Source organism: Pelophylax lessonae (assembly GCF_965119305.1).
Source record: "Pelophylax lessonae genome assembly, chromosome: 11".
NCBI classification, from domain to species: Eukaryota; Metazoa; Chordata; class Amphibia; order Anura; family Ranidae; genus Pelophylax; species Pelophylax lessonae.
This window is the reverse complement of record NC_138778.1, coordinates 169,490,612-169,518,447: the sequence shown is the minus strand read 5'-3', so window position 1 is coordinate 169,518,447 and position 27,836 is coordinate 169,490,612. Positions and strand designations below refer to the sequence as shown.

Here is a 27,836-nt window from a genome sequence, read left to right as displayed (position 1 = left end):
AAAAAAGGCCATGTTTACGATGAGGATCCTTGCCCCTAATAATCTGCAGAAGGAATGTACTCTTACCTCCCGTAAGGCCCTTCATGATCTCCTCCATAGAGACACTGAACAAATGATCACCTACAAAAAAGGTAGATCAGTCAGCACCTTTTTTTTTTTTTTATTTAGAAGCCTGGTCGGCCGACCAGTACTTCAACCAAATCATGCAGCAAAGAATCACCGCCATCAGATACCCTGCCAGCCAAGGGGGCCGCATCCAAAGATGCATCACAAATGTACTGTAGCCCCTGGATCATCTGATCCGCTAGCTCAGGAGGGTGTTTACCACCTTCCAGATCCTGGCGTAAAATTATTGCCCTTTCAGTTAAGGTCTGGGATAACCAAGGAGATAGGAAACACCGGCCTCAACATTGAACCTGCCACGGGGAAAAGGTAATGGACCAGAGCCTCAGCTCTCTTGTCCACAGGATCCTTAAAGGATGGAGAATCCTCCACCAGCAAAAGTGTGGCCTTATTTAGTCTGGAAACCTGAGAGTCCACCAGCAGTGGAACCGTTAGTAGACCCCTCAAAAGGGACATCTCCTAGTGAAACGCTTAGGTATTCCAACCATGCATTTTGCGGAACCCCTCTGATTAGTGACAATCTCGTCAAAAGAGGCATGAAATGGGAACACCTTAATCACCTTGGAAGATCTGCGGGTGCCAAACTGAATCGGCGTCAAAATCAATGACACAATCAATGACACAATCAATGCCTCCACCAGTGCTTTTTCATGCGTGGCTGCAGAGGAGGAGGATTCATCCTCCCTGTTAGAGCACTCAGGGTACGTGGACGCAGATCCAGTGGGCTGACTCACGTCCAAGGCGGTCAAATCTACTTTAGACTCTGAGGCAGAGGATAAAGGTGAAGGCGGGGGCGCTTTTTGCTAGGCCGCCTTTGCGGGGTCATATCAACCTATGACACAAGTGACTGCAGGACCGTTGCCATGGCCGCCAGGGCAGACAGACCCAGGGGGTCCTGTAGCTTCAAGGAGCAGGTCAGGTTGTGATGCACGTTCCAGGGGCTCCATGGTTGAATCCAAACCACATTGCGCACAAAAGAAAAAAAAGTTAATAAAAAAGAAAAAGAAAACCCGCACACCGCTCGAGCACCACAATTATCAGCGCACCCGCAGCGCTGTATATAGCAGAGGAAGGATTGTATACCCCCAGAGACTCACCACCCCAGCTGGAGCTGGAGAGTGCCAAACAGCCTGCCACACTGCGATCAAAGAGGAAGCGGAAGCACTGACACTAGAGGCCCCCCGCTGCACCGGACTACAAGAAAATGGCCGCCACTATAGATTACAAAGGGAAACCCAAAACATGGCTGCAGACTACACAAACATGGCCACTGAGACTAGTGAAACCCATCCACAGCAAAATGGCAGCGCCACGCGGAACCCGCAACCCCAGGGAAGTAATAGTCCACCGGGGGGAGCCTCCCAGGGACGCCCCTGCAGTGCAAAAAGTGCAGGCACCCCTAAAAGGGGGCCACCAGCGACACTCCCACCGCCCTTTGGCCTGGCACCAATTTAACCCCCCACCTCAAAAGGAGACTAGGGGAAAAGGCAGGTGCGGACAACCAATGCAGGGGAAAACTTGCTAGGGAGAGGGGGGAACACCGTGATAGGACACAGGAGGGGCCTACCATCCCCAGGGAGGGCCCACGCCCCAGCAATTCCCAGAGAAAAGAGGGGACGCTACTCACCACATTTTAGCATTAGGCGGGCACCACTCCTGGCAGTTCACTGCACCATCTTGGAATGGGGGTGCTGAAGCCTGAGGTACGCTGCGACTCTGATCGTGACAGCTGTTGTGACCAGGGCTATCCGACCTTGCAAGGGGTTTCACTCACCGGCCAGCTCCCATCCAGTGGGGCTATGTCACGGCCAACCTTGCGCAGAGCTAATAGTTGGGACGGACTCGCAAGCCAGACTGGGATGGCCATAAGGATCTAGGACATTCAGTGCATCACCCAGTCCAGCTGTTGATTGTTTTCTGTTCCTGTGTGAACTACAAAGATTAAATAAAAAATTCCATTTAAAAAGGAAAAAATGCCAGGACCGCAGATCCTGGGAGGGAGCAAGATCCTTATTCCTAACTAGGCAGAAAAAAATAAAAGTGATAGTATACCCCCTGGGACTGCCTCAGGGGGCGTAGCCAAAATTGTTTCCGCCTAGTCCTACTCCTGGAGAGCAACATAAGCCCAAGGATCTAAGAAGACATGGAGCTGTGTCCGTCAGTGAACGAAAGAGAAAAAAGTCCATACAAAAAAAACGGGTCACCTTAAGGTTTAAGTCATTATGTAGTCATGCCCAAAAAAATTGGCACCCCTGCATTTATCAGATATTTTCTCTCTTTGAAACCAATTGAGAGTTTCTTGGCTGTGTGTTTGGGATCATTGTCTTGCTGAAATTTCCACCCTCGTTTCCATCTTCATCATCCTGGTAGATGGCAGCAGATTTTTTATCAAGAATGTTTTGGTACATTTTTCCATTCATCCTGCCTTTAAAAAGATATGAAATTTGCCAATATCGTATGCTGAAAAACAGTCCCACACCATGATGTTACCATCTCCAAACTTCACTGTTGGTATAGGGGTGTTTTTGGGGTGATGTGCAGTGCCATTTGACCTTGTTCGGAGTGTATTGTGGCATCCAAAGAGTTTGATTTTGGTCTCATCTGACCAGACTATATTCTTCCAGTATTTAACAGGCTTGTCTAAATGTTGTTCAGCAAACTTTAAACGAGCTTCAACATGCTTTTCTTTAGCATTGGAGTCTTGCGTGGCGATTGTGCATACAGGTCATGGTGGTTGAGTGCATTACTTGTTTTCTTTGAAACAAATTTAGTGGTCCTCCTGATAATTCTTTTCACTTCACTGCCAGAAATCTTGCGAGGAGCACCTGGTCGTGGCCGGTTTATGGTGAAACTGTTCTTTCCACTTCCAGATTGTGGTCCAAATAATGCTTACAAACATTCTGAAGTTTAGAAATCCTACTGTGACCAATGCCATCAGTAGGTTTTGCAACAATAAGGTTACAAAAGGTCTTGACAGCTCTTTGCTTTTACCCATCATGGGATGTTTGTATGACATACTGATAAGGAGACACCTTTTTTATAGGCCATCAGCTAAGACTAAACCAGCAGATATCATTTGCACTGACAAAGAGCAGGATTGCTTTCTAAATACGGATAGATTTCATCTGGTGTCTTGGATTTCCATGCTTTTTTGCACATCCCTTTCTTCATGCGTTCAATCATTTTTCCCTGTGTCATTCCGTTTTATTACACAACTTAATTTTTTGAAATTATTTTGGTTTCTTTGTATGTATGGATTGCATGGGTTGTTACAGACATGTGGTGAAAATTTCATGTCACAGCACCTTTACAAATAGATTTACCTAGAAAAATGGTGACGTGTTCAATACTTATTTTACCCGCTGAATATAGACCCAAGACAAATTAGATCCTGATAACTAGCTCCAAAGTGAATATTACTGTCCAGCGCTACAGTACCAATTTTGCCGCAATAGAGTCACCGCAAATCGAACAGTATTCCTACCTATTGCAAGAAAAATAAAAAAAAAAAGACAAAAACAAGCACAGTGGCTGTCAGGCCAGGACTGTTTAAAATTTGTAGAGTTGGGTCTGAGCTTAAACAATCAAACTGTTGGTGCTATATAAATCCTGAAAAATAAAAAAATAAAAAAACACGCACTAAAAATATGGAGGATGCGCCAACAAACGATGACACTTGCGCTAGCATTTACTCCAAGGTCATTATTCACGGTTAACTGTAAATTGATAACTTGTGTAAAGGCTTTTAAAAATGTCAGCTACAGACAATTTTACCCACTAAAGTTTGTCGCCAGTTCACATGTATGCACAATTTTTGATACACTGGGTATCTGTTTACTCATTGCAACCTTATTGGGTAATCGACATTGCTTGCACTAAAATTTACTTTAGTGTATTTTTTAAGTGAAAATTTGCATTGGATAAACAGGTGTATTGAGATGTGACATAAAAAAAAAAAAAAAAAAAAACTTTCACCATTGTATCCTCCAGGGTTTCTGGAGAGAGATTATATATCTCTGTCCAATGTAAACATTTCATTTTATACAGTTGAGTGCCCATTGGAAAATGTTTATCTTCACCCCTGTTCTGGTGGCAACTCCAAATTTTGGATCTACCCCCACGAATCCTGGTGACGGTGATGATCAGAAGTAGAGAGTAGAGAGGGTAAAATGGTGAAGTGAGGGCACAAATCCACTATTCTATTGCAATAAAAAAATCGGATTTTTGTAAGATCTTACCGTAAAATCCTTTTCTCTTAGCTCATTGACAGACGTAGTCTTCTTGATTCACATCAATTGGGTTATGTTGTCTCCGCAGGAGTAGGACTAGGCAGAAAGAAAAAACGTTCTGGCTCCACCCTAGGGGCAGGCCCAGAGGGTATATCCTCCCTCTCTCTGCTACAAGGAATCAGTTCTGTTATAAAGCAGCAACAGAGAATTTAACCCAACCCAACTCAATGATAGAGGGGCGGGTACTACGTCTGTCAATGAGCTAAGAGAAAAGGATTTTACGGTAAGATCTTACAAAAATCCGATTTTCTCTGTCGCTCATTGACAGACGTAGTCTTCTTGATTCACATCAATTGGGACATCCAGAAGCAGTGCCACAAATGAGGGGTGGGATTGACAGAAATCAAAATCCAATCTAGAAGGCCCAACCGGTGCCAACTAGAAGTTTTAAAGGCTCATTATAAACAAAGAATGAGACTCAAATAAAAATTCCAACGGAAAAAAAAAAAAATATATATATTTTTTCTAAAAAAAATAATCTTTCCAGGACCAAAAGATCCCAGCAAGTAACGTCCTTACTCCTGACTAGACAGAAAAAAACTGATTCCTTGTAGCAGAGAGAGGGAGGATATACCCTCTGGGACTGCCCCTAGGGTGGAGCCAGAACGTTTTTTCTTTCTGCCTAGTCCTACTCCTGCGGAGACAACATAACCCAATTGATGTGAATCAAGAAGACTACGTCTGTCAATGAGCGACAGAGAAATAACAATATTATATATATCCCTTTCTCTCTCTATATATCTAGATCTATATCAGGAGGTGCAAATTTGGCGCAAGAAAAGCTTTAAAGGGATACATTTTTTTTTAAATTGTATGTATGTCTTCACACTGGTCCGTTGCGCTTCCATTGTGGTGTTAAAAAAAAAAAATCTTGCTTGCTGCATTATTGGTCAGATAAAAAAAAAACGCACCACCCTATTGAATTGCATTGAAAACGCTGAAAGAATGCATCAATAACGCACTCGGGTAACGGTTTTTGATGCAGTTTTTGAGTCACATGATGACCTATGAAAAAGAAACCATAAGTAAAGTAAAATTGTGGTAAAATTGCAGCAAAAAATTGTGTGCATTTTCGGCAGCTTCTTCTCTTTCGGCAAAATGCTAATAGCACCATTTTCGCCAGATATGTTTCGGCTGCCAAAATTTTTCGGTGCAGCTCTTAAAGCAATGGCTACTTCCTATTTGTTTCCACAAATCATCTGTATTAATACCTAATTTTACATTTATTAATACTTTATAATCCCTTGCCCAGTTTAGTATCTAAAACTTCGATTTTACTGTATAGTGGGTGGGACTATTCACAATTTTTTTGGATTTGCTCATGTAGTCAAATAGTAGAAAAGGCTGTGCACATTTAATCCTACACATAGGTGATCTGTGCACACACATATAGCTCAACTACCAAAGCTGAAAATATAGGCAGGAGCATACAGACACAGCTAACGAAGAATGACAAAAAAAGGCAAAAGAAAGAATAAAAATAACTAAAAGAATGAGAAAAAATGTAATATTATTTAGGCTGTCTTTTCTCACTTTCACCTGGTGATCTGGCCAGTAACACGCTTCCCTTATAAGAGTGGCTTCACTCTATGAGTAAGCACAGGGGGCACAGTAGACAGCAGCATTTTCAGTCTGTGGAGTAGTGCTAAATGCACTAGTAGATTTAGATACACTAACAAATAGAAGCTAACACTTTATAATTAAAAACAGCAAACTTTTCGTTCTACTTTTGGGATAAAGGTTTTTAAACTTGATTATAGGCACCCCCTGCCAATGTTGAATAGTTTATCTCAACCCTGTAAATTGATACATTTGGAAGAGAGCTTGCACTTTTGAAACAAAAAAAAAAAAAAAAGAAGGCTTAGTCCCCATTCACACTAGCGCGACTTGTCAGGCGACTTGGTCACCTGACAAGTCGCGGTGGGTCACCTGCCATTGATTAGCACAGGACCGGTTCTAATAGGAGCAACACAAGTCGCTCTGACTTAGAAAAAGGGTCCTGTACTACTTTGGGGCGACCTGGAGGCGACCTGCATTGACTTCAATGATATGAAGTCCGTGCATGTCGCGCCGAGGTTGCGGTGCACGCTGTTCACCGCGACTTCACAGGTCGCCCCAGCAAGTAGCGTCGCCTCTGTGTGAACGGGGTCTTACTGGCTGGATCACCAGATGAAAAATGAAGGAAAGCCTAAAAAATAAAACTAATGCAGATATCAGATCTAAGAGTTTGTAAGCTTCAATATAATAAGCCAGGGGTCTCCAAACTGCGGCCCGGGGGCCAGATGCGGCCCTTTGCTTGCCTTTATCTAGCCCTTGGGGCACTATTTATCCCACTGATATGGGGCACTATTCTGCCCTCTGATACTAAAAATGGGGCATAATTCCTGCCACTGGCACCAACAATGGGGCACTATTCCTCCCTCTTATACCAAAGCTGGGGCACTGTTTATTCCCACTGATGCTTAGAAAATGTTCTATTCCCGCTGGCCGCAGTCCGGCCCCCCTAAAGTCTGAAGGAGAGTAAATTAGCCCCTTGTTAAAAAAGTTTGGAGACCCCTGTAATAAGCGTTTGGGTTTAATACCGCCTTAAATCTGGAATCCAGGCAAATAATAGGAACACCCCTTAATCCTTATATATTTAACCACCTCCCATCCGCGCTACAGCCTATATACGGCTGCAGCGCGGACTTGAATTTTCGGGAGGCCGTTTTAAAACGGCCTCCCAGAAACAGTCTCCCCGCGCGCGCATCGGGGAAAATCTGTGTCGGCCATGTCCCTTGGACACAGCAGATCACAGATCGTGGTGAATGGCCAATCACAGCGGCCATTCACCACGTGATCGGACCGTCCAATGAGAGATGATCTCATATGTAAACATATGAGATCATCTCTCATCGCCAGCGCTCCTTCCTCACACGGAGCCTGCAGTGTGAGGAAGGAGGAGAGCTGCACAGCGCCGGGGACAAAGAAAAATGTAATCAGGGCACCGATCACCAGTGCCCCGATTACTAGAGGTAAAACAAACATATACACAGTGCCCGCCATCAGTGCCCATAGTGCTGTCAGTCAGTGCCCATGTGCCTGCTCATCTAGGCACTGATGAGCACTGACTGGCAGCACTATGGGCACTGAGTGTGGGCACTGATGGTGCAGCCCGTCAGTGTCCATCAGTGCCACCCGTCAGTGTCCATCAGTGCCACCCGTCAGTGGCGCCTCTCAGTGGCGCCTCTCAGTGGCGCCTCTCAGTGGCGCCTCTCAGTGCTCATCAGTGCGGCATATTAGTACCTCCTCATCAGTGCCCATAAGTGCCACCTCATCAGTGCAGCCTATCAGCGCACATCAGTGCCGCCACATCAGCGCCGCCTCATCAGCGCACATCAGTGAAGGAGAAAAATTTATTTTCAAAATTTACTCGCAAAAAATAAAAAAAACACTTTTTTTCAAAATTTTCTGTCTTTTTTCTTTCTTTTTTGTAAAAAATAAAAAACCCAGAGATGATTACATACCACCAAAAGAAAGCTCTATTTGTGTGAAAAAAATGATAAAAATTTCATATGGGTACAGTGTAGCATGACCGCGCAATTGTCAGTCAAAGTGTGAGAGCACTGAAAGCTAAAAATTGGTCTGGATGGGAAGGGTGTTTAAGTGCACAGAAGACAAGTAGTTAATGCAGTCTAAATATAGAGTTATGATTGGCTTGTATAATTCTCTATATTAGCCTACAATTTCCCTTATACAGCAGTGCTGAAACTGGGAAAAGGAGGGTCAGCAGTCTGAACCAAAATGTTTGTATCTGTAAAGTGTAGCAGACCAACACAGTACAAGCTTGAAGAAGGAGAAAGGACAAGGAAATACATTAACATGCGGCTCTTTTGTTATCCAAGGAGTAGGCTGGGGAGGGGGTGCTACAAATGGTGGGCATAGATGGAGCGATTTTTTTGTGGTTGCAGGAAAGAAAATCACTTGATTGATCAAACACAGTGAGTGTTGATGTGGAATCCCTTCCACTAAGTTATTGTCTCTTCCCCATTGGGGGAGGCAGCTCTCCTACCCCGGAAAACACACAGTGATTATTGCTAGCCTCTATAGCCGCTGGCAATAATTGCATTAAAAATCCGACATGCTGGTTGTACCCAAGTTGACTGATCAACTTGGGTACAACCAGCCTGCCCACACATGGTTCGAATGTTCTCAGCGGGTCCCTGCTGAGCGGGCCGAGATTTGATTTAAACCATCTATGGCAGCTTTAGGAAAAAACCAAAACCATAAATCACTAGATGGGTGGGTACCATTATCAGATGGCTTTTGAACTGTGCACATAGTAGATACCTGCAGCTATAAGCAAAAAGTAGTTCACATATCTGGGAAATATAAATAAAATCCTGCAATTATATTTGCCTGGAGTCTCAGATCACGACATTTGCAATGACTACAGTGGTAGAAGAAAGGTAGGTACAATTCCCCTGAGCACAGGAATGCTCTTACTTTAGAGGAGTCGCTCCGCCTGCGTTTGGATTTTGCTTCGTGACCTTCTGAGCTTGGACGCCTGTTCTTCTTCATGGATGGAGTTTGTTTTGGATCGAAGCCATTTCTTTCAGTTCTTAAGAACAGCTGTGAGAAAACAGGTGGACGATAAGCTTTAACATTCTTACAGTCTGAACTTCTAAAGGCTAATTTTTTGTCATTTACACAACAAAGGGAGAAACTGAAAAACTTGCACTGGCTAAAAACGATGCCTTTTCTATGCAATGCATGTACATTACTGATATAGGCTGGCTTTTATTATTATTCTGTGAGATACCATTACGCACTTTCAGTAAAACAATGAACCAGCCTACCTGACATCTTTCTTGAATGGAAAGTCCCCCCAATAGGTTTAAATAATGTAATTTGTTTTTGTAACTTTTTTTTTTTAAATCATAAACAGTTTATTGAACTGTACAGTAAACAAAGTATGCACAAAAAGTATACAAAGCAGCATATTAATGCATACACAACAGGAGATGCATGCCAATATAAATGAGGAGAAGAAAAAGGGAACAAAATACAAACAAAAAACCCCAGATAACATACGTGGCTCTACACTGCAGTTGTAGGACAAGTGTGACAGGACATTTAGGCTACATTCACATGTGGGCGTAGCGGATCACCGCGATTCTGCCCACGATCCGAAAATCATTGCAAATCGCGGGACGCCTGTGCGATGCCTGTGATTTGCAATGGCACCCCAAACGCTGTGCGATGTTGCCGCGATTTCCGCCTGCCGAATCGCGGTAACCGCGCAAAAGAAGCTCTTGTAACTTTTTGGGGCGTCATGCGCTCCGCGATTCTGTTTGCGAGTTGTTACCGCGATCCGGAAGGCGGAAATCGCGGCAACATCGCACAGCGTTTGGGGTGCCATTGCAAATTACAGGCATCGCACAGGCGTCCCGCGATTTGCAATGATTCCTGGATCGCTGTGATTCTGCCCGCGATCCGCTACGCCCACATGTGAACGCAGCCTAACCCATATACGATAAACCTAGCCAGTCCGAATCCCAGCACCGCATGATCCATCTTCTTCCGAAGAGTCGACTAAAAACTAAAAGCTGACAAAATAAACAGCTAGTAAAGTAAGAAAAAACTGGCATTTTCAAAGAAAATCAAATAAAAGATTAGATAGGCTGAGACTGTAGCCCCAGCACAGGGAAGCCTGACTATTCCTGACGCTAGGCAGAATGAAACTGAGTTGGGAGTGGTCACTGCAGGGGGGTATTGACCAGATGGGACAGCCCCCATGGGTGTGTATATGCAAATGCCTTTGTTCTTTTGACTAAGTCTTTATGCCTAGCTACTCCTGCGGAGCAGAAGTCAATACCCAAAAGTGATGACTTAGAGGCGGCGGCGACTGTCGGAGGACGTAAGAGAAAAGGTATTATGCATGAACATAACGGGTAATATCAGGCAGTCCCAGAGTCATCCGTATCCACCAAGTATATGCAAGCGGGAATATAGCACATGAGCTCAAGACCGGAATTCTAGACCACATCCATGGACACATACAGGTTAAAGGAACAAATCAAGAACTACACGTCTGAGAGGACTGCAGCCACCTGTCCCAGATCTTATTGTATTTAGTTGGACACCCCCTGTTAATAATATATAGAATTCTCTTGTAAGGCAAAGTAGCATTCACTTCAGTAATCCAGGCAGCAAGAGTAGGAGTCAAGGATTGAATCCAACACATTCCGAGCACTAAATAAGGTCTCATGTAGGAATTTCAGCATACATTTGTCCAGATCCGAGTCTGGAAATAGTCCCAATAGACATTGCCTGGGGTCCAGTAAAACCGGTGAGCCCATCTGATCATGCAGGAACTGCACCACCTGCTCCCAATAGCGATTAATCCGGGGGCAGTGCCAGATAAGGTGCTCAAAGGTGCCAATGGACAACAGACACTTGGGGCAGTCCGGGCTCCGAGAAGGATCAAACTTAGACTGTCTAACCGGTGTGAGATAGGCCCCGTGGAGGATGTAGATTTGTTAGTCTGTCTGACATTTTAGGAGACACTAACCTGCTCACCTCCAGCACCTCACTCCAGTCCCCATCATCCATCTCCCGGCATCCACCTCCCATCTAGACTTAAGGGAATATGCCAACTGAGTAGCCAACGGGGTGATAAGCATGTCATAAAATGTCAAGATCAACTTGCGTGACTCGCTCACCTTTAGCACCAGCAGGACATCCAGGGGTTGTAACCGAGGGTAGGCACCATAGGTTTCAATAATGTTAGATGAGTTACGCACAACTGGGGGGGTAGTTTAAAGTGCCCAGGACAAGTTTTATCTCAAAGACATTGCCCATAAGGGCCAATCAGCTTCTTTCATGTTTTTCCCCCACAGCCTAAAAAAAATGAACATTTGGAAGAAGATGCCTGCGCTCCAGCTGAGCAAAAGCTGGTCTCAGACACGTTTTATCAATTCTCCCCAATGTCTCACAAACTCCGACACAACTCTGATAACCTATACAAATCATGGGAGCCAAATTATGTTGGAATTATGCATGAAGATGGTGGTAAAGAAAAACCATTGTTGGTTCCAACAACCAATAAGCTTCACTTGTTTCTGTAGTCTAGCTGTGAAAATCAAACAAGGATTGTGATTGGCTGTGATCATCAGCACTCAGGATTCCTGTTACCACCCTTTTTATACATAAGCCCATGTATGTTCAAAATTAGGGATGCACCGATACAGCTGTCGATACCAAGCATTTGTTCGAGCATTGGTAATCGCATTGGTACTCGTGCAAATGCTCCCGATACGGAAACTGATACTTCACAGTGCGATTTGCATCACTACAGAATGGGCAAAAAAAAAAAAAAAAAATCGCACTGCAAAGAACCGCAAGCAATTTCCCTTATAATTCGTGTGTGCAGAAAGGGAAAAGTGCCATTTAGTGGCCAGCTTATCAAAAAAAAAAAACCGTCAGAACTTACATTAGGCCCCCACTCACTTTGGGGCGATTTGACATGTCAAACGTCATGCCAAATCGCAGCCTATTGCCGGCAACGGCACCGTCCAAATCAATGCAACACCGCACTGATTTCCAAAAGTAGTTCCTGCACTACTTTTGGCGACTCCGGGAACAATTTCAATAGACATCTGTGCATGAACCCGCACAATAAATGGCTTTCAAATCGCCTCCGAACAGGAAAAGAAATGTGGGTTTGAAATTTTGAGTTCAGCTGAACTCGCACGACTGCAAACCTGCCTCCAATGTGAATGAGGGCTAAGTACAGTTCAAATGAAAAATCTGCGTAAGTATCCCGGTCCCGCTGATGACAGAAAATCACGCCCACTGGAGGTGATCACAGGGCTGAAGGAGATGTAAAGGCGGTCCACCCCCAAACCGACATCACTTCTGCACTATACCCACAGGGGTCCCGAAACTTCACCAGCCCTGTGAGCACTTCCAGAGGCTGTCATTTTCTATCATCGGCGGGACCTGGACACTATGCAGTTTTTGCATTTGACCAGATATTTCCTATTTGTGAATGTTTGGCGAGTACTTGACTGAAAGTATCAGGACTCGTACTCGCGATAAAAAAAATTAAAGTGCAACCCAATTTAAAATTACACCTGATGCTTGGTGCTAGTGTCCGCATTGGAAGATTTCTCCTCTTTTGCTGTTTTGGCAACAGCCCAGTATTTTTTACTTTCACTTTTTCGAAAACAATGGTAAACAGGGGAACAGACAAAAATACAGAGATAAAAACCTGACAGATGTGCTAGTTCCTCTCCTCTCAATCAAATACCCCAAAAAAGGTTATACCTTAGAACAGCTTTGTGCACCCTAATGCAAGGTTTATTTGTAGAGGGTGCCTGCAATCCAAACAGGTGAAAAAGTGTGGGGACAAAAAAGAAAAAAAAAAATGTATATTATAAATATGTTTATATATAAATACGCACAGCTGCACCAGATTTTGTACTTCGACCCCTACGAGTCAAGCCCAAGGAGGTGAATGAGATCTCCTGGACTGATCTCTTATTTACATCTGACAGTTTTACTGCACTCCTGGAAGAGCCTGATCTAAGCTCTTTCACATCCATAGGTCTAAGCATCTTCAACATTAGAGTGGTGCAGCTGCTATGCCTGCCTCTCCCCATACCCCTGCCCAATCAGAGAATCATTTGCATTATGTGAACTAATTCGCAAAAGACAACGGCTTCTTTGAATAGGCAGCAGGGGTAGGGTGGGCATAACTACTCTGTGGACCTCTCTCTCCTCCTCACAGCCCCAATTGTTAGTGTAGGGTCTAGGCGGAGCTGTAACCCTGCCAGATATAAAGAATAGTGATAAGTTCAGGAGATGTCATGCACTTCCTTGGACTTAAAGTGGTTCTAAAGCCTTGAAGTGATTGTAAAGGCAGCTTTTTTTTTTTTAAATCTGGATAAAAAAAAAAACCTGTGTGTAGCAGCCCCCCCCCCCCCCCCATACTTATCTGAGCCCATCTTTATCCAGCAGGAGTGTCTCAGCTGCCCTGGACTCCCCTCATTGGCTGAGACAGAAGCGCGGTTCGACTGGCTCTCGCTGCTGTCAAAGTCAGCCAGTCAATCAGGAGAGAGGCCGGGTCGTGGCTCTGTGTCTGAATGGACACCGGGACCTGTGACTTGGCTCAGGTGCCCCCACAACAAGCTGCTTGCTGTGGTGGCACTCAACAGGAGGGAGGGGCCAAGAGCACAGAAGAGGGACCTGATAAGGAGGATACGGGCCACTGTCCAAAACCAACTGCACAGAGGAGGTAAGTATAAAACATTCTTTTTTTTTTTTTTTTGAGACTTTAAATCACTAAGGTTTTTCGCCCTAATGCTTTAAAGGTAGAAAAACTTCTGCGCATACTGCATTTGATTTAAAAAAAAAAAAAAAAAAAAAAAGAAATACTTACAAAATTACAATATTCCAGCCTCTGATGCAGGCCTATTCAGGATTGGTCAAAAAGATTTCGAAAGTGCAATTTCAGCACAGTGATGGGGCATTACTGCAGCCTAGCTATTCACTCTAACAAAAGGTATGCAGCGCTTCCTATGATGAATAGGTAACAGTCCCTAAATAAACTCCCAACATATATATCAGAGACTGGACTTCAGCAAATCTTAACCACTTCCATACCGCGCGTATTCTGGCACTCCGCTCCTACATGCAAAAATCAACTTTTTTTGCTAGAAAATTTCTCGGAACCCTCAAACATTATATATATTTTTTAGCAGAGACCCTAGGAATAAAATGGCAGTCACTGCAACTTTTTATGTCACACGGTATTTGCGCAGACATTTTTCAAACGTGTTTTTTTGAAAAAAAAAAAAAAAAAAAAGTTTTATGAACCAAAAAAAAAAAAAAAAATACTAAAGTTAGCCCAATTTTTTTATAATGTGAAAGATGATGTTACGCCGAGTAAACAGATACCCAACATGTCATGCTTTAAAATTGCGCACACTCGTGGAATGACACCAAACTTCAGTACTTAAAAATCTCTATAGGCGACACTAACATTTTTTACAGGTTACCAGTTTTAGAGTTACAGAAGAGGTCTTGGGCTAGAATTGTTGCTCTTGCACTAATGTTTGCGGCGATACCTCACATGTATGGATTGAATGCCGTTTGCATATGTGGCCGCGACGAACGCATGTGTTCACTTCTGCGTGCAATTATTTTTTTTTTTTGTTTATTTTTACACTTTTCCTTTATTTTTTTTTTTGATCACTTTTATTCCTATTACAAGGAATGTAAACATCCCTTGTAATAGGAACAGTGAATGACAGGTTCTCTTTATGGGGAGATCTGGGGTCAATAAGACCTCAAATCTTTCCTACAGGCTAGAAAGCCAGAAATCAAAAAATCAAAAAAATCTCAGCTATTTAGCCGAGATCAGTAAAGTATACTATTGAAAAGGCGTGACATCACGTCGTGCCCGGCCTCCTGAGTCAGAGACTTGCGATCACACGGGCGAGTAGAAGCACCAGAGAGCGGCTGGGGGGGGGGGGGGGGGGGGACGACCCCTCCCGCCACCTGTAAGAACGATAAAGCGGCTGAAAAGCCATTATGATTGTTCTCATGGTGAAGGGAATCGCCAGCTGAAAAAAAAAAAAAAAGATATCTGAATGATGCCTGCAACTGGCACATTTTGGAAAGTGAAGGTAGGTATCCTTGATATCGATAGAGGTGAGGAAATCCTCCTGACGCAGGAATGCCACCACCGTTTGAACGGACTCCGTTCTGATCTTCTGTACCCCCACAAAGCAGTTTAGCGCCTTGAGGTCCAGGATTGGAGTAATCCATGAAACTGTTCCGAGGTCAGAACCGGGACAATCCCCCCTTGAAGGCACAGGTCTTGTACCACCCCAAACAGGACCTGGGAACAGGCGCAAGTTGGAAAGCAAAAAACCTTTGCAGGGACAAGAGCAAAAACTTGATTTTGTAGCTGGACCGAATCACTTTGAGGACCCACTTGTCTTGCAGCTGGGAAGTCCATGGGTCCGAAAACCCGATACTGGAGAGGGCGCACCTTCATGCAGAAGGAGCCCTGTCCACAGGTCTGGAGAATCCCGATCTTGGCTTGCCACACCAGGTTCACTTGGATCCTCCAGAAAAGGCCCTGAAAGGCTTCGAGCCCTTGTCAGTCGTCCCTGAGGGACGAAAATTCTTATGAGCTGAGAAGGAAGGCCCACGTCTACGACGAGGTTCCTTGCCCTTAGCCTGCAGAAGATAAGTATTCTTCCCCATGTGAGACCTTTAACCACTTCAGCCCCGGGAAGATTTTACCCTCTTATTAAACAGGCCATTTTTTGTGATTTGGCACTGCTTTACCTTAACGGAAAATTGCGCGGTCGTGCAACACTGTACCCAAATACAATTGATGTCCTTTTTTCCCACCAATAGAGCTTATTTTGATGGTATTTGATCGCCTCTGCGGTTTTTAGATATTGCGCTATAAACAAAAAAGCAACAATTTTGAAAAAAAAAAAAAAAAAAGCCATATTTTTTACTTTCCGTTATAAAATATTCACAATAAAAAAAAGAAAAAAAAAACTAAAACCGTAAAAACACTAATACAGTAATCAGTGCTAAATAATATGCACTGTTACTGTATGAATGATACTGGCAGGGAAGGGGTTAATACTGGGGGGTAATCAAAGGGGTTAAATGGATGACTAAAGTGCTTACTCACTGTGTGAGGAGATGGTTCTGTGACAGACACAGAGAGATCGCAGTTTCAGCTGGCTGAAACTGCTGATCTCTTCCTGCCTGTATGACAGAAGATCCGCCTGCCTTGTGTACATAAGCAGGCAGGTCTTCTCTCCGTTTCTCCGACGATCCCAGAAGGACAGCGGCAAATGCCGTCGCTCCTTCCGCAGCCAGACTACCGCGTGCACTCAGTCACGTAGTACTACGTGACTGAGCGCAGCCAAGCCGCCCTGCTGCAGTATATCTGCGGCGGATGGTCGGCAAGTGGTTAATGAGGTCATCCAGGGTAGCTCCAAACAGGCGATCTCCTTGAAAGGAAAGATCAGTCAAAGCCTGCTTTGAAGTCTGATCCTCAGAGCAGCGCTTGAGCCAAAAGACACGAAGGACCACTGCCAAAACAGAGAGGCTAGCCATCACGGGAGCCACATCCAAAGAGCCATCATGGATAAACTGCAGCCCCTGGATCAGCTGGTCTGCCTGCTCAGCAAAAGACAGGGGGGAGCTGTTCCCCCTCCAGGTCACGGTGTAGGAGCTTGGCCCACCCGGTCAGAGTTTGCGACACTAGCGCAATGGTGAATACCGGCCTCATTGCCGAACCAGCCAGAGTGTACATAGTGTGGGCCACAGCCTCCGCCTTCCGGTCAGTCGGATCCTTAAAGGCCGGGGACTCTTCAACCGGAATCATGGTTGCCTTGTTTAATCTGGAAACCGGAGGGTCCACCACCGATGGCACAGTCAACTTCTTAAGAAGGGACTCCTCATATCGGTAATGCCTAGTAAAGCGCTTGGGGTCCCCATTCTTTAGCGACAATTCTGTAACAATATGCAGGAAAGGAAACACCTTTGCAGCTTTGGATGGCTTGTGAGTGCCAAAGGGCACATGCGCCTCAGTCGCAGCTTCAGCTGTGTCCTCTATCTTCAGGGTCTCAAGCACAGACACAATCAGTGCATCCACCAGCGCATTTTAGTGCACGGTCGCAGACGTGAAGGAATCATCCTCACTATCAGAGGATTCCAGGGGTGTGGTTGCAGACCCAGCAGGGGTACCTACGTCCATGGTAGCCAAATCAGGTTCAGGATCTGATGAGACCAATGAGGCAGGGGAAGGCAGGGGGCACTTTTTGCTAGCCTGTTGCCCACAAGCCACCTCCACACCATGAGGCTTACAGGGACCCAGGAGGGAGACTAGGTCTCAAGGAAAGATCCAGGTAGGACGGGACCGCCCCCCCCCCCCCCACACAGCGGATAGTCTGGTCGCCGACGGCACACCTCCCATTCTAGTAAAGTGGCCAGACCACCCAAACAGCCCCAGCATGGAAGGGGGGGGGGCAGGATGAGGGACTTGGCAAGGGGGGGTGCCAGCTGGAAGGAGAGGAACCTGGTGGTCCGAGTGTCCCAAGGAGGCATTTAACTCGTGGGGCTATGTTGTGGCAGACCTACAGTGCCTTGCAAAAGTATTCGGCCCCCTTGAACTTTGACCTTTTGCCACCAACCGGAGACCAGGCAGACTGAGGGGAAAATGCCCCCCACTATGAGATCAGGCAACACAAACATGGCCGCCAACATTATCATTTATATTTTACAAAAAAATTGGGTTATATATTGTTCCCCCCCCCCCCATTAGAATTTAAAAAGCTGTATTTTTTCCAGAAAATTTAGTTTAAAAAAAACACTGCGCAAATACCATGTGACAAAAAATTGCAACACCCACCAATTTATTCCCTAGGGTCTCAGAGATTATTATATATATATATATATATATATATAAATAAATGTTTGATGGGTTCTAAGAAATTTTATAGCAAAAAAAAAAAACATTAAAAGGTTTAAGTTGCCAAAAAGTCCCTTTCATTTAGTCTCTTGGACAAGTAGCTTTAAAAAAAAAAAAATCCACATCCCTATGACTGGTTTCTAAAAGTTACTGTGCAAGCGCTTTGCAATGCCCACTGGAGCCAATACATTTATAGAACGGCCCTTTATTACATATGACTTGAGCCCATTGTTATACACCAGATGGAGATATATGAGCTCAATTGAAACCATTGCACCCCTTTGAAGCCAGACAACAGACCACCCAGCAAAATGCAACATCTATTTTGTATGCAAAATGTATTCCTTTACAAAAAAAACATGTAATCAATGATCCCTGTCTGCAATAGGCTAAAACAATCAACTTAATAACCCTTGGTAACTTCCAACCCAGAAAATAAGAGATACATTTTTGTGATTCTCAATCCTCTCTTTTAAGTCGTAAGAAACCAACATACGGCGACATCACAGCCTGAGAAGCTGTAAATAGCACAGTGGGAGACTGCCAACTGTTTTAGATCTGATTGAAGAAAAGATTTATTGATTGAACAATGCTTTGGAACGTTACAAAAGACTGGTCTGAGATAACCATTGAATCTATTGTTTGAGCTGCTTAAAGCCTCAAGAGATGTGTGAATGGCAATTTACATTAGCTGAAGACATCCAATGTCTGTGGCTTCCAGTATTTTGGAGGTTGCGACACCTGCCACGCGAACAAACTTTCTACAATAGACCTTTGTTATGTTACTAGATCACAGAAACACAGGAATTGAACAAAAAAATGCAGACAAATCCTAGCAGACAGAAACAATGCCTAAAAAGTTAGACGACAGTTAACTTATGCTGATCATACACTAATACATTTTCAGACGAAAAGGTTGTGAAAGTTCAATACATTCGAAGACTTGACAAATGATGTTCAAAAATACACTATATTACCAAAAGTATTGGGACGCCTGCCTTTACAAGTACATGAACTTTAGTGGCATCCCAATCTTAGTCCCTAGGGTTCAATATTGAGTTGGCCCACCCTTTGCAGATATAACAGTTTTAACTCTTCTGAGAAGGCTGTCCACAAGGTTTAGGAGTGTGTCTATGGGAATGTTTGACCATTCTTACAGAAGCACATTGGTGAGGTCAGGCACTGATGTTGGAGGCAAAGGCCAGGCTCGCAGTCTGCGCTCCAATTCAACTAATAAAGTCAAGTTCCTCCACCCCAACCCCCCCCCCCCCATCCGCGTCTTTATCAACCTTCTTAGTGCACTGGTGCGCAGCCATATTGGAACAGGAAGGGGCCATCTTCAAACTGTTCCCACACTGCTATACAGGTCCTTCTCAAAAAATTAGCATATTGTGATAAAGTTCATTATTTTCTGTAATGTACTGATAAACATTAGACTTTCATATATTTTAGATTCATTACACACAACTGAAGTAGTGCAAGCCTTTTATTGTTTTAATATTGATGATTTTGGCATACAGCTCATGAAAAACCAAAATTCCTATCTCAAAAAATTAGCATATCATGAAAAGGTTCTCTAAACGAGCTATTAACCTAATCATCTGAATCAACTAATTAACTCTAAACACCTGCAAAAGATTCCTGAGGCTTTTAAAAACTCCCAGCCTGGTTCATTACTCAAAACCGCAATCATGGGTAAGACTGCCGACCTGACTGCTGTCCAGAAGGCCATCATTGACACCCTCAAGCAAGAGGGTAAGACACAGAAAGAAATTTCTGAATGAATAGGCTGTTCCCAGAGTGCTGTATCAAGGCACCTCAGTGGGAAGTCTGTGGGAAGGAAAAAGTGTGGCAGAAAACGCTGCACAACGAGAAGAGGTGACTGGACCCTGAGGAAGATTGTGGAGAAGGACCGATTCCAGACCTTGGGGGACCTGCGGAAGCAGTGGACAGTCTGGAGTAGAAACATCTAGAGCCACCGTGAACAGGCGTGTGCAGGAAATGGGCTACAAGTGCTGCATTCCCCAGGTCAAGCCACTTTTGAACCAGAAAGCGCCTGACCTAGGCTACAGAGAAGCAGCACTGGACTGTTGCTCAGTGGTCCAAAGTACTTTTTTCGGATGAAATTTTGCATGTCATTCGGAAATCAAGGTGCCAGAGTCTGGAGGAAGACTGGGGAGAGGGAAATGCCAAAATGCCTGAAGTCCAGTGTCAAGTACCCACAGTCAGTGATGGTCTGGGGTGCCATGTCAGCTGCTGGTGTTGGTCCACTGTGTTTTATCAAGGGCAGGGTCAATGCAGCTAGCTATCAGGAGATTTTGGAGCACTTCATGCTTCCATCTTCTGAAAAGCTTTATGGAGATGAAGATTTCATTTTTCAGCATGACCTGGCACCTGCTCACAGTGCCAAAACCACTGGTAAATGGTTTACTGACCATGGTATTACTGTGCTCAATTGGCCTGCCAACTCTCCTGACCTGAACCCCATAGAGAATCTGTGGGATGTTGTGAAGAGAAAGTTGAGAGACGCAAGACCCAACACTCTGGATGAGCTCAAGGCCACTATCGAAGCATCCTGGGCCTCCATAACACCTCAGGAGTGCCACAGGCTGATTGCCTCCATGCCACACCGCATTGAAGCAGTCATTTCTGCAAAAGGATTCCCGACCAAGTATTGAGTGCATAACTGAACATAATTATTTGAAGGTTGACTTTTTTGTATTGAAAACAATTTTTTTTATTGGTCGGATGAAATATGCTAATTTTTTGAGATAGGAATTTTGGGTTTTCATGAGCTGTATGCCAAAATCATCAATATTAAAACAATAAAAGGCTTGCACTACTTCAGTTGTGTGTAATGAATCTAAAATATATGAAAGTCTAATGTTTATCAGTACATTACAGAAAATAATGAACTTTATCGCAATATGCTAATTTTTTGAGACGGACCTGTAGTCAGAAATTGACCAAAAGATCATTTCTATTACTGATGCACTAAAATTTTGGCCGCCGAAAATATGGTTTTAAATGTTGTGCTAAAAGAAAATGAGGTGCCAATAATGGTAAAAATGCATTTTTGATGCGTTTTCAATAGGCAGGTGCATTTTGGTGCAAATTTTTAACTGACCAAACATGCACCAAAAACGCAACAAGTAGGATTTTACACCACTTCAAAAAGGTGCCGATAATAGCCGGCAATACAATTCGCATTCATTTAAATTCATGATATTAATTAAAAAGTTGAACACAATTATTTATAAAAATATATATTTTAAAAACAATTTTGTTTCGGCACCAGAATTTTCATTTCGGTGCACCACTAATTTCTACATCCATGCACATTTAATAAGACTCCACACACACCACAGCGCAAACTAGCCTTTCTTGGGATAATAGCAATCAGCCGGGCAAGCTGACTCTTCCCTCCAGAAAGGTCAACTTAGAAAGCTTGTATAAAGGCACATTATGGTAATCCCACACGGCACCAGACGCCTATTGCTGATGAATTTTATATGTGGTAGTCGGAGTAAATAAAAGGTTTGTGAGGACATTCCCAGTCAATAGCTCCTGATCTCAAATTCAAGATCTATCATCTGTAGGGTCTGTCCACAAAAGATGGATCATCTATTGTTTTCAATAGGGTCTGTTTATTTCACCAATGCATCATCAAGCACCGTTATACCATGATCATTAAACCAGGTATTGGTAGTTTTGGCAGTGTGGGCAGGTGCCAAGTCCTGCTGGAAAATTAAATTGGCATTTCCGTAAATCTGGTCAGCAGAAGTAGACATGAAGTGCTCTAGAATTTCCCGGTAAAGGGCAGCACTGACTTTAGAATTCATAAAACAAAGCGGACCAACACCAGCAGATGACATGGCTCCCCAAATCATCACTGACTGGAAATATCACACTGGACCTCAAGCAACTTGGATTCTGTGCCTCTCCACTCTTCCTCCAGACTCTGGGACCTTAATTTCCAAATGAAATGCCAAATATTTCAGTCAGTGATGATTTGGGGATTGATTTTTTTTTTTACACTGTCCTATTTTATTTTTTTAATTATCCCTTGTGACAGTAATATGCAGTGACGGGTACTCTTCATGGAGGGATCTGGGGTCTGCAAGACCCCAAACCCTCCCATGCTATTAAAAGCATTCAAAACGCCACATTTGGCTGTTTTGAATACGGTCATTTTTTTTTTCTTTTTTAAATCTGGCGCCTTTCAAGTGTTACTTAACCCAGTAATATAAAAAAAATGTTCCATCATCCCTCCTTTCCCCCCGCACTGCCCACAGCTTATAAATAATATTTTTACATTAAAATACTGCAGCTATATACCTTGTTAGCGGATCTGTAAACCTTGGTCACATGATACTCTGCAGGGTTCACCTAAGTCCAGAGTGTTCATGCAGGAGGAGGAGATTTCACTGCCTCTTAAAATCCACTACAGCCTGTGTCCTCGTGCTTTTAGGAGAGGCCGATCATCAATCAAGATGTGACATCCCACCCACTGTGTTGTTTTTTCAGTTACTGGGCATGAAGGAGGAGGGGGGGGGACTGGGCTGTCATTTAGGATCTGTATATACATCCATATGTGTGATGTTAATACCATGTGACCGGAATAGCTCAGCTAAAACCAGGAAGTGTCCTCTCCAGCAATAGAGACTAAACTGAGCATGTGCAGCTCAACTACACTTACTGTGCTTATCTGGACCTATCCAGAGTGAACATGCAGGAGGGAGAGAATCTGTGCATACAGGAACACACAGCCTTTTTACACAATGCAGAGGATCACTCAAGTTCCAGAGTGAATACAACAAGCATGCTATTCTGCATCTATAGACAGATTTTACTGTTGTGGGTTTAGTAACACTTTAGGCCTCCAGTAACCAGAAGGTTTGTCTCAAAAAAAAAAAAAAATCGCTTCCGAGTTACATCGGAGACCCGATGATCAAAGCGGATTCCAGCTTTGTTCGGGTCTTCAGCCAGCCGGCGTACATGCCAGCTGGATGCCAGACCTCCCAAGGGGGGACAAGACACCCGGGCGGACGAGCGAAAGGACGTCCCTCCAGCTGCTTGTAATACCAGCCGAGCGGCTGCTTTGCCGCTTTGGTTGTCATTACAAAAAAAAAAAAAAAAAAAAAACCGACCGTCCACCCTAAAAATTGGTACTAGGTTAATGTCTGTAGCTGCGGGCATCACTCCGGTACAACCACTTGAAGCAATATTGGCAAGTTTGTGGCCGATACGATAGTCGATCCCTAGTCCATTGTGTTTCCATTGTCAAGTCCAAAGTCAGTGCAGCCCTCTACCAGGAAATTCTAGAGCACTTCATGCTTCCCTCGGCTGACCAGCTTTATGGAGATGCAGATTTCATTTTCCAGCAGGACTTGGCACCTGCCCACACTGCCAAAAGTACCAATACCTGGTTTAATGATCATGGTATTACAGTTCTTGATTCGACAGCAAACTTGTCTGACCTAAACCCCATAGAGAATCTGTGGGGTATTAGCAAGAGGAGACACACCAGACACAACAATGCAGATGAGCTGAAGGCCGCTATTAAAGCAAACTGGGCTTCCATAACACCTCAGCAGTGCCACAGGCTGATCTCCTCCAAGCCACGTCGCATTGATGCAGTAATTATCGCAAAAGGAGCCCCGACCCGTTGAGTGCATACTATACTGTATATGGACATACTTTTCAGTAAGCCAACATATCTGTATTAAAAAACTTTTTTTTTTTTTTTTTTTTTATTGGTCTTGTGCAATATTCTAATTTTCTGAGATACTGAATTTTGGATTTTCATTAGTTGGAAGCCATAATCCTCAAAATTAAAAAGGAAAAAAATGCTTTTACATACCACTATGTGTAATGCATCTATATAAAATATATGAGTTTCACTTTTTTGAATGAAATTACTAAAATAAAACTTTTTGATGATATTCTAATTTTATGCCATGCACCTGTGTCTATTTTGTGTAGGATATGGCTAGTCAGGTTGGGTACACCATGCAATAAAATGTTATTTCAAAACTGTCTAGTCAACACCACGCAGACAGTCTAAAAACACCTCAGATAAGTAGATAGCTAAACAATAGGTTTCCTGCCTAGGTCCTAACAGTCACCTGCTGTGCTCTTTGACCCACACAGCTTTGCACTTTTTTTTCTTAAAGAGTGATTTAGTCTGCTGAATAAATAAACAGTTAGAAAAGTACATACTCCCTATCGGGGCAAAGGTTTAAAAAGTGTATATAAATGAAAGAAAATATATTGCAGCTTATCAGTTCTTAGGAGGTGGAAACTTAGATTTTTAAGGCTTTTTCCCCTTAGGGTGTACTCTCACCTGCAAATGCACTCAACGCCGATAACATACAAAAACCCCTCGCGATCAGCTGTGGAAGGAATGCCCAATGAAAGCAATGGGAAGCTGCCAGCACCTGCAGCTAATCACGGCCACTCTCGTGCAAGGCACCTTTCACACGGGCTTTCCGATCCAGTCTGCCTGTCCGTTGTTTAAGCAGACCTGATCGGATGCTTCATGCAGCCCTATGGAGCAGCGGATGTCAGTGGAGACATCTCCGCAGACACCCGCTGCTATCCGATCCGTGAAATTTGGATGGATGGAAACCCTATTTTCCATCGGTCTGGAGGATTGGTAGGATTAGATTAAAATGGACAGGCGGTCCGTTATCATCTGATCTCCCATAGAGGAGAGCGGGGCTCTAACAGCTCCGTCTACACACAGAGCAGAGACGGAGCTGTCACCCGCCTGCTCAGTGAGGATCAGCGGTTCGATCCCCGCTGAGCAAAACGGACTCTGTCGGACACACCGCCCACGTGAAAGGAGCCCAATTGCTCAAGAAGCAATCACATGCAAGTGATCAGATCCGTCCTGGATGCAGATAGTCTGTGCCCAGCAGTGTTCATTTTGACGTCAAAGTTCGATGTAGTTTCAGTCATAGTCTTTTGACAAAAATGCAATTTTAGTTTTAGTCGTAGTTTGGTCATCAGAATTGTTTTAGTCAATTTTTAGTAAACTAAGATCTAAAATAAGGAATCTAAACTAAGATTCCAGTATTTAAAAAAAATAACAAAAATGTTGCTTCTTGACAAACAGAAGTGCAATTTTTTAATACAAAAACCCATTGCACATATTACTAGGGATGCACCGATCCGACTTTTCTGGTCCCGATGCCATTGTTTTGCTTTGTGAAATCGCCGATCCAGAGTCCGATCCGGAAGTGCCGTTTTGTGAGCTTATAACAAAATAACACTTCCGGATTGGCATCGGCAGATACCCTATAACAATTGTGCATTTAAGAGGTTAAACTTCCCTCGACCCGCCCGCTGATCCCCACTGAGAAGGCGGATGTCTTGTCTGTGTCCGCCCTGCTTATGCAGAGTGGACACTACCCGCTGTCCTCTATGGGCCATCTGATATAAATGGACCGCCTGCCCGTCTACATCCAACCCCCCAGACGGATGGGGAACGATTGAATCTGTTTTTAACAGGTAGAATCAGATGTCGGCGGGTGTCAACTGACACATCTGTTGACATCTGTCACTCAGAGAGCAATGGATGGTCCAATCTGGTCCGCCAAAAAAAAAAAAAAAAAAGAAGAAAAAACGAACAGGCCCTTGTGAAGGGGCCTACCATCTTTATAAATAAAATTAAGTTTCATAAAGAAATATTGCTTTTTGACAAATTAATGTTGACGTCAAATTTAGATTTATTTTTCGTCAAAGTCTTTTGACTAAAATGCTGTTTTAGTCGTATTTTATTCATCTGAATTGAAACTGAATTTTAATTTTCGCTTAGGTTTTTGTCACTGAAAACACTGAACAATTTTCGTCAAAATTAACACTGGATTCCAGGGCCAACCACTTGCTTTTGATTGCTACATGAGCAGGCGTGAATGCATCCTTCCTTCCACTTAACCTGCTAGTAACACACTTCCTGTCCTATGGGGACACCACTCACCTAATGGATGTAGGTTACCCTAGCACAGGGAGTGTATTAAGACTGCAGAACACCTTCCCCTCTCCTCTAACATTTGGTAGGGGGGTTATTCTGTAGTCTTTACACACTTTCTGATAACATTGCTTACGAAGTTCGATTTTGACTATTATATTGGGCTTGGTCAGAGAGATTACACCTTTACTTTCTGTTCTGGGATGAAAGTTTTAAAAGACTGCCTGCTCTTTCCTGCCAGATTCGCTATTCATAGAAGCCATACTGCAGCTTTTATGTATGGAGGAAGATTATTTTCTAAAATAATAATCAGCAGAAGGGGCACATCATACCAATTAAGTTATGTTCCTTTTGCTTGTTTTTAGGTTTTTGAATCTAGTTATGCCTAATACACACGATCAGATAATCGTATGAAAAAAAAAAAAAAAAAACTGCACAAATTGTTCACACAATAATCTGATCGTTGGTACACAGCTTTTGACAGTCTATAACGACATTTCATTCAACAAATCCAAAGGGACAAAAACGAAAACTTTTGTTGTACGATAGCCTAGCGAACGACAATCGTTTAATCAGTACAGTATGCGTCCGCTAAAAATCGATAAAGACCACGCATGATCAGAAACATGGGAATAACCCAGGAAAAAGCCTGGCTGCCATTTTTTGTTTTGCATCATTGGATACGTAGCAACGCAACCAAGAAGCTTTTCCAGAATCGTAAGGAAGAAAAAAAAAATAAAATAAAAAATCACTTTAGTACACATTGTTGAATTGGATACTAGTATCATGCAACAAAATGCAAGTGATAAGTCGTCTGATTATCTGATCGTGTGTACGAGGCATTAGGATTTAACAATTTTCCACCAAATCTGGCAAATCAGTCTATATGCATGGAGCAGAACCATTACACTAACTTCTTTTGCTGTTAGGGAGTGATCGGAATTTGCCAGGGATAGAGATATATATATATATATATATATATATATATATATATAGATCTATCCCTAAAAGTTTCCACTCGCCAGCTCGCATTTGGTGAGTGTAAATTAGCTGAGGGCGAGCGTGGAATCGCATCGGAAGGGCACCGTTGGCAGGCGGAGTTGAATGGGAGCAGATTCTCCTCCCAGCGATTAGCCAGGGAAAGGGGAGCCGGCCTGATTGCACATGGGGAACTCCACTGCCAGAGTCCCGTCTCCTAAGATAGACAGCACACTGGTGCAATGGGGGAAGGTTGAAGTAGTGTGACTTCTATCATAGCAGCTAGTCCAGGAGGCTGAACTTTGACAGCGGAGTCCCCCCACCCTCTGTGTGATCTGGCTGGCCCTCCTCTTCCTCTCCCTTCCACTGGCCAATCGCGGGGAGGAGAATCAACTCCCATGAGGCCACATTGATTGGGCGGGTGGCACTGATGGGTACTGATAAAGTTGTTAATATTTATTTTTATAACTTAATTATGCATTAAAAACAGAGTCATTTCATGAGAGAGATAACTTAGGAGGGCGGGTTTAGAGGTGAAACTAGAGGCAGGGCAAGGGTTGGGTGGGAACTGGTGGCGAGTAACCATTAAAGCCTGACTAGTAGCCCAGGACTTGAAATATATATATATATATATATATATATATATATATATATACACACACACACACATACACACACACACACACACATACACATACATACATATACACACACACACACACTCATATATATATATATATATACACATATACATACTTTTTTTTTTTTTTTTTACTGAAACATTGATCACCACATTGTTCTCCAGACAGTTCAAAATAACTATGTGCAGTTTAGGACTTCAGAGGACAGCTTTTACAGATACATTTGAAAAGCGTTTATTACCTGGACTAAGTTACAAGCTGGCTCACATTGGGGAGGGGAGGGGAGGGGGAATCAGACAGGTATGTTTGTCTTGAGTGCATCCGATATCCTTTATAGA

General features: G+C 43.5%; 1 protein-coding gene across 1 annotated transcript in view; it reads right to left on the bottom strand.

Moving 5' to 3' along the window:
* The window catches only part of LOC309566529 (zinc finger protein 281-like), a 71,328-nt gene that overhangs the window by 22,533 nt on the left and 20,959 nt on the right, over positions 1-27,836 (bottom strand). Inside the window, exon 2 of the mRNA XM_082271702.1 lies at positions 8,898-9,023. Within this exon, the coding sequence (XP_082127828.1) occupies positions 8,898-9,023 (126 nt within the window). The remainder of the gene's footprint in view (positions 1-8,897; positions 9,024-27,836) is intronic.